The 12,574-nt window shown below is 39.8% G+C and overlaps 1 protein-coding gene across 1 annotated transcript in view; it reads right to left on the reverse strand.

Moving 5' to 3' along the window:
• Positions 1-1,133: 1,133 nt before the first annotated feature.
• The window catches only part of Spef2 (sperm flagellar 2), a 159,839-nt gene continuing 148,398 nt past the window's right edge, over positions 1,134-12,574 (reverse strand). Inside the window, exons 34-37 of the mRNA XM_027401298.2 lie at positions 12,363-12,542; positions 6,930-7,175; positions 6,670-6,792; positions 1,134-1,223 (exon numbers count right to left, since the gene is read on the reverse strand). Coding sequence (XP_027257099.1) covers positions 1,134-1,223; positions 6,670-6,792; positions 6,930-7,175; positions 12,363-12,542 — 639 coding nt within the window. The remainder of the gene's footprint in view (positions 1,224-6,669; positions 6,793-6,929; positions 7,176-12,362; positions 12,543-12,574) is intronic.

Below are 12,574 nucleotides of genomic sequence, written 5' to 3' on the forward strand. Positions count from 1 at the left end.
AGATGAGAATGAGATCATATGGGTCTTACTGTGATCATCAAGGACCGACATGAAATAAAGGTGAAAAACATAGGTGGTGTTGAGGAGAGTGATGACCTTGGAATGAGTTTGATGGGAATGATGGGAAGAATTCAGGCATAGGGAGGGATGGCTAAGTATTCCAATAAGGCCAATGTTGTGTCAAAGTAAATGACCTCACAACTATCACAAACAGTTGGAGATGACACATCCTTTTAACCTATGATCTGGAAAATATAAGGGCCTCCTTAGCAGCTTTGCCTCAACAGCTGTTACAAGGTGTGACTTTATTAAAGGGGAAGAGATAGCTCCATGAAGTAAGTTGACACAGAGCCAGATGTGAAGAAATTTGAGCAATATCTGTAATTTCATGGAAGGGGAAGATACATCTGGAGATTTGGCTGTGAATAGATGACTTATTTGTGTGACCCTCCCAAACACATGGAATATGAGAAGAGGAGGACCCACTAAGAGATCCTCAGAGAGCGCCAGGGAGGGCGTCATTGAAGCCTAGCCACTCGAGGAACATCACTACTCAGTTTTATGACATTTTGTTGAGATGACTATCATTGAATGTGATCTCTGGTTAATCATGTAAATAGATAGTTCAGCTGTCTATGAAGGAAATTTTGTGTTTTATTAGAAATAAGTACAAATAGTTAAAAAGTGTGACTGGTCTAGCAGCTCAATGAAGAACCTTTCTTCTCAGCTACTAAGATGAATGTTCAAGTTTTACAATATATAAAGCAAGAACTGTAAAATAGAAGAAAAGCTCTGCTCTGCTCTGCTGTGGAGTTTTGGAAGGATTTTCAATATATTCCTTTAATGTAATACTTGTGGGAGTCTTTGTGGCTTATGAGTGCATTTACTTTGAGTATATTGACTGTTAGTCATTTCTATTTCCAGAATCACTTAAAAGTTCATCTTTATGTCTTTGAGATTTTTCTCTCCTTTTTAAGGTTTATAATTCAAAGTTTTCTGATATGAGGAAGTTTCACTTTCAACCTTTCAACTGAGAGGGAATCACAGCTACACCTATAATAACAATGCACACGGCAAACACAATGGTCAGTTTGATTATGAAGATTTATTCTACATTATAAAAAACATAGCCTTCATTTCTTTTCCTCTGTAAGTCTTGAGGGTGACCTTTCTCCATCACTGCCTTGTGCATGTTCACTCCTTTGAATAATCATTTTAATATCCTAAGAGAGAAAAATCAAAGAGAAATTAAGAGTGAAAATAAAGAATTTATGACTGACGGACATCTTGGAATTGGCAGTGATTAAACAGTCAGTTGCTATTCATTTACTCTTTTCTCTTGTTTCCTTTGAGAAAAATGTTCCCCCTTTAGTGTAAATTCTGTTCTGAAACCACATAGTTATACCTCTAGAATGATATCTAAGGGTTTTAGAAATTCTCCTTTCTAATCCTGTAATAGAGTTGTCATGTTAACTAACATTTATAAAAGCAATTACTCAACTCTGTCCTATTGTGTGTAAACCAAAAGATTATTTTCCTATAAATGAATAAAACAGTATTCATACTCTATTAAAGAAAAATTATAATGCCAAGTTAATCACATCTACATAGAAATTGAAATATAGAAACTTTGAATGGTAGTTTTTTTTTTTTCTGGGACTTCCCCACTTCATTTTTTTCTTTTCTATCAGAGGTAGTGATGTTCTAGCAATTTAATGTCTTAAAACACAGATTTTTTTCAAAATAAATGTAAACATTTATATGTAGAATGAGTACTATCATATATACAAAACACAAAAATTGCATAGTGATGGTAGTTTTACCTTTAAATCTTTTTTACAATTTAAGAAAGTGCTTTAAGAATGTAAGTTTCTTTTCTCCAGAGCTGATTTCCACAGTTTTCAGCTTATTGTCATATTACACACGAAGAAATAAACTATTTCACTGTCTAACTTGGCTTCCATATCTGTCATTGTGTCAGTCACTGCCAGGAAGCATACTGAATCATTCCCTTGAGGGACCCTGTTCCTTCAAAACACCTATCTCCTTAAAGACAGAGGTCAGCCCTGAGTAAGCAAAGTAAAAAAGAACCCCCAGCTCCCATTGATCGCTAGGGCCCACTTGCAGCAGTTCTAGATGTCAGGCATTTATGCTAGTTGACCTTTGTTAATCTGGCAACTAAGGCATGAGTTCTGTGATTGACACTCCTCAGCATGGGCCAACCAGCACTGCCTAAATTCAAGATGAGAAGGGGCCATAGTTATCAGTGGCGGTGACTGGAGCAAGGACTGATGGTGTCAGATGCTAGGCACAGGTGTTCTGCAAACAAACATGGAAGAAGCAGGTGTGGTATGCTGAAATAAAGATAAAAGTAAGATCAGAGAGTATTTTCAAATTTGATGCCCTGGAGACAGAGAGGGATGAAAATAACTTTCCAGTTGGTTACTGTTGCACGTAGTCGATCTTCATCTGTCTATAAGACACTTTGATTGTTAACACCGAAACAGTTGTTCCTGTTTCCCACTGTGCTTCCTTTGGGAAGATTTCCACATTTGGCGTGTGCTCACTATAAGAAATGGCTTGGGTTAAGTTGTTCCTGGGGAAAAATAGTTTATCCATTTATATTTGTCAATGTTTTTGTCACAAGAAATTGCTCCACAGCAATGACTTTTTAACATTTACCCAAATCATTTTTTCTTACTCATTTAAGAGTATTTTGAACATATTTTATTTATACAAGGTCTAGAGAAGCAAATCTATAAAATCCAGCACCAAAATCTGGAATTTCCACTGACCCTTCCTGGGACTTCAGTTAGTCCCTTGGCTCTTTTCCAAGGAAAATTTTGTTTCTAGCCAAGGAGACAAAAGGTAAGCCATCTGCCTGACCATCTACCCATCACTTTACACGTTTCATTTCAATTGCAAGATTGCTTCGGCACTGAGACTTCTAGATCCCGTGTCAGTACTGGTGTTTAGATTTATCTGCCAGGAACTGAGGTCAGCACTTTGTGTATGTCAACTCACTTCATCCATACAAAAGCCCCATGAGGAAGGTATGAGTTATCTCAATGTTGCAGTTGTGGAACACAGGACACTGTGAGCTCACATGTCCTGCACCACATATTTCCAGGAATTCTATGATTTCCTCTCACAAGCACTGAGCCCGTCTGCCTTAAACAAGCACAGAGCCAGTCCACCTTAAAACAGGAGCAAAAGTAAGGTGTATAACTCAGTGCATATAATCCATTTTTTAAAACACATATATTTTTAAATGCCGTGGCTTGTAAACATAGACCTTGTAAACACAGATCTGTTAAGCAACAGTCTCTATCTTCCCACTGTTTATAATAGCAAACAACTTTTTAACATTGAAAAACCACACTCTAGGTTTTGCTCTACTTATCTCGAACGATCTTCAAATAACATCACTGCGGTTAAGGTTCATTTAAAAATGTGATCTATTTACTTGTACATGGATATCTGGAGCAAAAACTAACAGTATAGGCATGAAAGCACCCCAAGTCTGCAGTGTTTATTTGCTTTTGCTTTTCTCCCTTTCCTTCCTTTCTACCTTCCTCACTTTCTGCCTCTCTCCTTTCCTCCTCCTCTGTCTCCCTCCCTCCCTCCTTCACTTCCTAACTTCTTTCCTTCCTTCATTTGGTTAGCAAACATAGGAATGATATGCCTTAATGGAAAGAGTCCTCCCTTTGATCTCAACTACCTGTTTTAGGCTTTCCAGGTCATTGGCACAACTCTTGCTGATAAAGTCTTATCAGTGAGAATCACATAGTTTCTCACCTTGTCTTTTGATTACTAGGGTCAGCCACACAGAGGAGATGTGAAAGGGAAGGAAAGTAAGAGTTTAAGGCTCTGACTCAGACTTTTAAAGAAGCATTCTGCCACTGAGTTAACTCACTAATAGCTTACTAGCTAATGGAGAAATGAACTAGCTTTTTACTGTGTGAAGTGATACTGGCACTAGGAGTCTGTTTAACTGCAGGATGGTTGGGAGGAGGGGGTGTGTTGAAAATTTGTTACATTTTGTTTATACTGTGGAATATTTGTTTAATGATGCATTTGTTTACCTCTGTAAAGCTGTGCTACTTTGGCTGTCTAAAACACCTGAGTGGTCTAGTAAAGAGATGAACGGCAGCAGAGACAGGGTAGGTTTGGCTGGCTGGCAGAGAGAAAAAATAGAAAGAGAAAAAGAGGGATCAAGGAAAGAGAGGGGGAGGAGGAGGACTTCAGGTCCCAGCTACACAGCAATCCACAGAGTTAAGAAGTAAAGAAAGATGTGCAGAAACACAGAAAGGTAAAAGTCCAGAGGCAAAAGGTAGATGGGATAATTAAGAAAATCTGGCAAGAAACAAGCCAAGCTAAGGCCAGGCACTCTTAAGTAATAATAAGCCTCTGTGTGGTTTATTTGCGAGCTGGGTAGTGGGGCCCCTCAAAAGAGTAGAGTAATAAAACAGCTAAGTACAGTGGTGGCTTGGAATCTTTGATGTGTTGCTACACTCCTGCATAAAGAGGAGCTATGGAAGTCATACCTTCTTGTCACAACCAGCAGTACCACATCTTCCTTGCTTTGCAGTCCTTTCTATGTGGGAGTCACTCAGCTTCTGTCCTCCGGTTCAGAATATCTCATAGTGTTACTATCACTAGACGCTACCCTATAGGAAATAAACACTTTCCAAAATGGGAGAAATATGCCATTTAGAAGAATTCTGCAGCCTCTGGATTTCCCTGGGGATCTTGCAGGTCTTCGAGGCTGCCTCTCCAAGCTGGTCATTTCAAGGCTTCTATTTTCAGGCAGGAACCTGATCAAAATCTTGCCTTGGCCAGTGTAAAGTGCTGTGGAGCTGCCCAGGCTTTGCAAGTGGTTGTCTTCCCATTAAGGGAGGAAATAATTGGGCTGTCATTTTTATGCTCTTACTTATTCTGGGTAATAGAAAGTGAATTCTATTATGCATGATTCTGAGAGATTTAGTAATTATTTTACTAGATCAGACAAGGCCTCGCCCCTTATATTTGGAACAGATCATGTGGGGTGAGATGGTCTCTAAATGATCAGCTACTGAAATCACCCTATTTAAAAAGAAAGACACAGTAACATGATATGGTTAGGTGATATGGAAATGTTTAGAGAGGAAAAATGTAATAACACACTCCCATAATCAGAAGGCTATTGATTGCTCAATTGTTTTTTAAATCAAATTCTATTTAAATTTTGCTTTCATTCTTTTTAGTTTTAATTACTCTCACTAAATCAATGGGATCACCCTATATCTTTTGCAGACAGCCTTTCAAGGGGTTGGATCCTGCTCTTCCACGCAGTCTTGCTTCTATACTTTGGCCCAAGCCTTCCATTTTGGATGTCCCTACCACCCCATCTCAAGAGGAAAACATATGCAGATGTTTGTGTTCCTCTCCCTTCCAAAAACCTCAATCATCTCTACTTTCTGTGTAGAGCTTATTCCCTCTATGCTTCTCGTACACACAAGTTTGAATATCTATCATTTCGCACTTTGTTTAACATTATGTAAGTCTTTTGCAATTTTACATGCAAAAATTATATTGTAAGCATAAGTGGAATTTTTGTGCCGGCAGCAGCTGAGTTTGTTACTCATCTTTTCCCCTCCCCTGCCCCCCCAGGAGCTTCTGCTACTGAACTCAATGGTAGAAGCTCAATATTGAACAAAATTCATAGCAGCCATTATGGGTTTTATGTGTATGATGTCAGCTTATCTTTACTGAAGCATTTTGCACAGAAATATAGACAGGACAACCAGGTACCTCCTGGGGCCAGGCAGTACTGGGTTGTATAAAAAGACAAGCTGAGTAGGCCACAAGAAACAAGCCAGCATTTGTCTCTCTATTGCTTCTGTTCGGTTCCTGCCTCCAGGTTCCTATATTGAGTTCCTGTCATGGCTTCTTCTCTGATGATGAAACTCTAATCTCCAAACCAAATAAACCCTTTCTTCCCCAGGTGCTTTTGGTCAGGGTGCCTTGTCAGCAATAGAAAGCAAGCTAATCCACTCTCATATTACTACATTGGCGATATAAACCATGATTTGAAAATGGTGATTATACCAGCACTTGACTGGAGACCATAGCCTTGGTTAGTCCTTTTTGGCAGGAGGAGTCCTATTCTCTATACCAGCAATTCTCAATCTGTGAGTTGCAACACCAAAAAGGCCACCGGAAAACATAGATACTTACATTATAATTCATAACAGAAGCAACATTACAGTTATGAAATAGCAACAAAAATGATTTTGTGGTTGGGGGGGTCACCACAACACAAGGAACAAAGTCCCAGAATTAGGAAGGTCGAGAACCACTGCTCTACACTTTTCTATTGTAGATAAGAATCATTATTTGGCTAAAACAACTCATATCCCTAGTAGTCCACATACCTGGCTTTAGCTATAACCCACCAACAGCCCTCTGCTGTACACCCAAGGTAGCACCATGTACTGAGGTTGTAAATCCACAATACTGAGGATTGTCTCACCTGGGCGGGCATTAGTGTTCTGCCCTTGGGCATTACAAGCTGACTGCTCTGGGCAAGTCCAGCTGGTTCTGCTCCTTTAATAGATCACAGTAGCAATGTGTAGCATGCCCTTAGCTGGGACCACCCAAATTAGGAAAATTTTGATTCATACTCACAGGAAGTTTATAGTCTGAATAATTTGCAATCAGGTCCTGCATATAAGGATGCTTCAAGAGAATATTAATTTCAATTGGCTCCAGGTTCTTGGCATCCAGGTCTTGAAAAGTCTTTATGAAGTTCTTTAAAGAAGAACAAATGTGAAGTTAATTTACTTTGCAATCTTGAAGTTATTTTAAAGCAGATTCACATAATAAATTAATTCACCATAAGTGCTCCACAACACAATATGTTTTTGAAACAATTCCATGTTACCAACCTCTGCATAAATATTCTCTATCTTCAGGTAGCTGGCAAATCTATTAGCATCCAGTACTTCATTTCCTCCTCCAAACACTTTGAGCAGTGTTTCCATGGAAATCTTTTCGGTGTTTGCATTTTCAGGGATTTCTTCTTCCTTTTGGTCCCTCTCATCTTTCTCCTCTTTCAGTTCCCGCTCCTCTCTAGTCACATTTTCCTCGGTTTCGGGAAAGTCATCATTGGGACTGACAGTGGAGATGGAGGTCTGATAAATCAAATCAAAAGATGACAACACTAAGCCAAACTGAAGTGCTTCCAGCAATAGAAATATTCTACCAACCTGTCCACCACACAAGAACTGTAAAGGAGGGCCAGCACTTATCACAAATTCACTAACAAACTGCACTGGCTAAATTCAAAACCAGTGTCAAAATCTTAGAGAAGTTCAGCATATAGTGTCCAGAGGTCCAGTGTGTGATGTGTCCCATTCATATCAACCAACCCTCATGCTTACTATGTGACCAGGTACATAAAATTCTTCATAAAGGTACAAAGAAATATAAATCAGTTTAATTTGTTCCCAGCGTCTATAGATAGAGGACAGGATTGCTGTTTGAAATTGATTTCAGCTATTATGGCAAAATAATTTCCCATGTCAGGTTGGGATTATCATTGATGCTTTTCAAAATTTAGTCAAGATACCTGAATTTGGATGCTCTTATTTTATATATAACTTCTTCTGAAACAACAATATATATTGAAATATAACAATATATAATGAAATAATAACAATATATAATGAAAGTCATTAAGGCAATTGTGTCTCCTGACTTCATAGTTATAGATTAGGAATGATCCTGAATATTTATGGACAAAAAGTTTGAATTCAGGAGTTAATTCAGTGTTATAATAAAAATAGATGATTTATAATCCCAAAAGTAGGGGAAAGAAGACACAAATTATGGCTGTGAGATGGGACACAATACTGTTGTAAAAATAACAATTTGGAAGGATGCCCAATCTAACATGAACGCATTCACAGAGTAAGTTCATAAAAATCCCAGAAAACATAGTAATAGATACACTAGAATCATCTTGTTATGTGACCACTTATCAATAAAATAAAGGAAGCATTGTATTAAAATATCAACAATACTTAACAGTGGGGGTAAATCCAGTGATTTCCTCATGATTCAAAATTTTTGCAGTAAATTTGTATGCATAGGGCCACATGCTTATTTTCTAATAATAAAATAATATTTACTTAATCAGCATAGAGAAGACATCTGAGAACACATGGATTCTGATTTTCCTTTACCACTAGGGATGGGGAACTGATAATTTTAGAGAGTGCTTATGTCTTTAAATGCTCAATTCAGTTTATTCATTAATTGTTAAGCGCTTTCTAAATAAATGTGATGCGCCATACACGACATAATGATGGCAATAAATCAAGCCTTTTGGTAGTCCCCATTTTGGAGGGGACTGTTAGCAGAGTTGAAAAAATGAGGCATAACTGATTTAGTTTGGGGAGGTCATCTTGCTTTTGCTGGGGGTTTACATCTTTTGCTAAATAGAGAATTTAATTAAGTTTTGAAAAAGGGTTTATTGCAGTGGAATATTGGGTGAGCATATATATATTTCCACACTTATTAAAATATGTATTTCTTCACCTCTTGCCCACTCACAATGATTAAAAGCCATGCCGTTGAATTCAGAAGTAGGTGTTTGTTTCTTGGCCTTGGGCCCTTGGTGATTGCTTCGTCAGTTACTCACCCGTAGGTTTCTAGGTCAGCAAAGCATTTGCTAGAGTGAGATGAATACAGATAGGACATAAAATGTCTTGCTGAGTGGGTGCAGAGCCAGTGGATGTTTGTGTGGAAGGCAACACAGGCACATGCCAACAGTGTAAAGGCAGAACCCACCTGTGGGTGAGCAAATCATTAGTTTACTCACTGAGCAGGCAGTTTTAAAGCTGGGAAAACCTAGCCTCCTTGTCACCATTTGCATAGAGAGGGACTGTACTTCCCTTTTAACATTTAACAAATAATTTTTAATTCAATATGTAACAACTTAACTATCCAAAATTCTAGGCAAAACAACCCTTCACTTACTAATCTCAGAGGCTTTAAAAAAATGTTTCTGTTTTTTTTGTCATGCAGACTAGGAATGCACATTATGGCCCAAAGGTAGGAGAGGGAAGGATGGAAGGGACAGCCTGGGCGTTCTGAGAGGCATAAGCATAAAAGACATATTCAAGAAAAAGGGTTCACTCTAGCAGGTGTTGGAGAGAGAAACCAAGATGGTAGTGAGAAGAATAGCCAGGGCTTCTGAATAGTTTGCGGTGGTATCAGAACAGAGAGATCCATGCTGTATAGACAGAGAGTGGGGGCATCCTCCAGCCCTGTGTTACACTGCCTTGACTCTCAAGAGACTGACCTCCAAGCCTTTCAGTAAGTGTGTTCCTGAAATGATGCTTGTGCAACTTCTGACCGTGCATTTCTGGTATTCACTCAGCTATGGCCTAATCTCCTAACAGAAAATAATGTTGGTGCTGAGAATGGAAGCCCCAAATGAAAGAGCGAGTGAGGTATATGGGCTTTGAACTTCAGGGTCTCAAATATGCTGCCAAGGGGGTTTTAATAAGACCTCAACGATGCTCGAGCTGCAAACTAACAATTTACTGAAGTCTAACATCACAGTCTCATACCACAGGGATTCCAGAATTAGCCATTTTCCCCAAACTTCACTTACTTAAGGATCAAGCCCACCAAAACTAGTGCATTCTTGATAAATGCTTTGCTCATGAACTTTTAAAAAAATTACCTAAGAAGCCCTGGCTTTCCACAAAGGGTCTGGGCCATATTTGGATTAAAGCATCATGGCAGTAAAGGTACAGACGGAAGAATAAAATATGGGGCAGGATTTCCAGTTGTCATAATAGCAAAGGCAGAAGGTAAAAGCAGAGATGAATGCCTTGAGGGTGCATAGACGTTGGCTGGAGGTATTATTACTGAGTGAGGTCTTTGCAGACTCCTGGGATGAGGTTGCCCAGGAAACGAGAACACAGCTGGAAAGGAATCAGGAATGGAGAGGGCACGACTGGGGATAAAACTTTATTCAGGAGTGAGTGGGAGTGAGTGAGGCAGGCAATTCTTGTGTTTCTGAAGCACTTAGAGTCCATTCCACATCTGGAGCAGTCCCTGAAGGCTGGAGAGAGACATGCCCCGACCTCCACAGCCATCTTTGGTTTTTGCTGCATAATAGTTTAGTTCCTAAACAACATCCTTGTGCTTTAAGAGAGCTCTGGAGAGCAGATCTCCGATGGAGCTACCTTCCTGGGTGGGAACACTAACATGAGGCAGTGATTGAGAGAGTCAGGGACATCAGGGATGTAGGCCACCTAGTCTAGGTAGCATGGTGCCACCCACCACAGCGGGTGAATGTTGCTATAGAAATGGCTTTGGCACAGCCTCTCATTCTTTGGACTTTCTCGATCTAGGTAAAATTACTTGTCCCTTTCATTGCCTTTTTGCTCCTATAGCTGAGACTCCATTTCTAACACTAGCACCTGGCTTCTTTCTAGCTCTATTCACAAACACTGAGCACTGGCTGTGTGCAGCTACTTTGGAGGACAGGAGACTGACTTGATTAGACTCCAGATGGGGATAACTGGTCCCATGGACAGACAATGCCCTGCATGAAAAAGCCCTGCATGAATTGTTACAACTCCTTACTCTGTTTTAGTCTGTGATCAAAAGAGCAGCCAGCGAGATCCTGAGAATATCCAAGACAGGTGACTGTACTCTTTCAATGACTTCATCTTTCAAAGAGCAGGACTGAGCTATGCTTTCCCTACAACCCTTGGTCCCCAGATGTGCTAAGCCAGGAAAATGGGGAAGAGAAAGAGAGGGTGTGGATTTGGGTAAGTGAGGTGGTGGGGAGGATCTCAGAGGAGTTGGGAGAAGGAAAGCCGCATCAGAATATATGGTATTAAAATCTATTTTCAATTAAAAATATATACATATAGCTTTCTAGTTTTTTTTAAAAAAATGTTTTATATATTCTTTAGCTTCAGTTACCTCCCAGTTTGTTCTGCCATTAGTTCATTTCTTAGAGCATAGATCGGACAATTAGATGGAGTCTGTTCAAGAGAGAAAACACTTTTCCAGATCTGGCCCTAATTTTGGAAACGCAGAGCAAGACAATTGCCCACTGCTCACCAACATTCCCCTCCCTCCCATGCAGTCTTCTGAGTCCAAGTAGAAGATTACTTCAAAGAAATTGTCACCTTCTGTGTGAACAAGATGGGTATCAGAGGGGGCAGGTGGGATAGAGAAGGTCAGCTACCACTTGAGCTCAGGGAAATTCTCTGACAGACATTTCACTGAGACCTCAGAGCAGACTGCAATTCAGAATTAGTCATAAGTCCAGCATTAGTTTGAAGGAAGCACAATCTATACTGGAATATAGAGACATCACTGTGAAAGTGACAGATGCTATTCTCAGGACAGAAGGCCACACCTAAGTTACTTCGGTGGGAAAATTATCAAGTTTTCTATTGTAGAAAAGACCAATACTCCTTGCTTGCACATTTCCTACTGTGTAAGTGTCAAATCATTAACTGAAGCATATGTATTTAGAGATCCCCTTTTTAGCTTATTGGGTACCAGTCTGTCCTCACCCTGACCTGGTTCTTATTGCCAAACTGTGGTTTCAAATATAATACAGCTTATCTCTTCCCCCAGTGAATGCTGTCAAGAAATTCTCCCATTTCTCCCTGATCATCTCTACTATTGACAAACATATGTGGAAAGGAAACAAGAATGGCTGGGACCCCGAGGGGTCTGGACAACAACCCCCTGCCACTGTGCCCACAATGGGGAGACTTTCGGTATGAAAATGCCAGGGTACCCATCTCTCAGAAATCATGGGGGAATGTATGGTGGCTTCCAAATTAGCTAGAATGCTTCTGTGCCTTTTGAGGAAAGTGGTGCAAATGTCTGTGGTTTTGAGGCTGAAATGGTATCAAAAGTCATATTCATAAGGGTTGTGTCCAAGGTCAGATAAATTTGCTTCAGATACATTTTTCAATACTCTTTAAAACACTTGGGTCAAGTTAATAACCTACTTCCTTTTTGTTTATCATGATTGGTATTTCTTGTAAAACACAGTCTAGTCTTCTTTTCAAGCAAACTTCAAACCCCACTAAGAGACTTTGAACAGATGTTAATTTTACTACAAATGTGTTTGGAGGAATTTGAGTTCTCCAATTTTAATGCAATTGAGGAAAGTTTACTGGGAGACTTGGTACATGTGAAACATTGTGCTGAAGACCTGGAAAATACAGTGAAGGAAAGAAGTGAGCCCCTGCTTTCACGACTTTTGATTCTTCTGGTGTCCTTGCTTTCCCCCAGAATCCAGAGTTGTTGCATTTGTGCCATGTAGTTACCTTTTCTGCAGTCAGCATAGGAGTTTCCACCTGCCGGAAGATGTGAGTTCCCACAGCCACACTGAGGGCTCTGTAGACACCTTCCAGAGGGTCTGGGTGGCATGCAAAATACAGCAACATCTGAGTGTAGTCAAGCTGGGGTGGATCCTTCTCATAGTCAGCAAACAGCCTGAAGAAGAACTGTCACACACAATTTTTAGCTAAAGATTAAA

This window comes from Cricetulus griseus, chromosome 2 (genome assembly GCF_003668045.3).
Source record: "Cricetulus griseus strain 17A/GY chromosome 2, alternate assembly CriGri-PICRH-1.0, whole genome shotgun sequence".
Classification (NCBI taxonomy): Eukaryota; Metazoa; Chordata; class Mammalia; order Rodentia; family Cricetidae; genus Cricetulus; species Cricetulus griseus.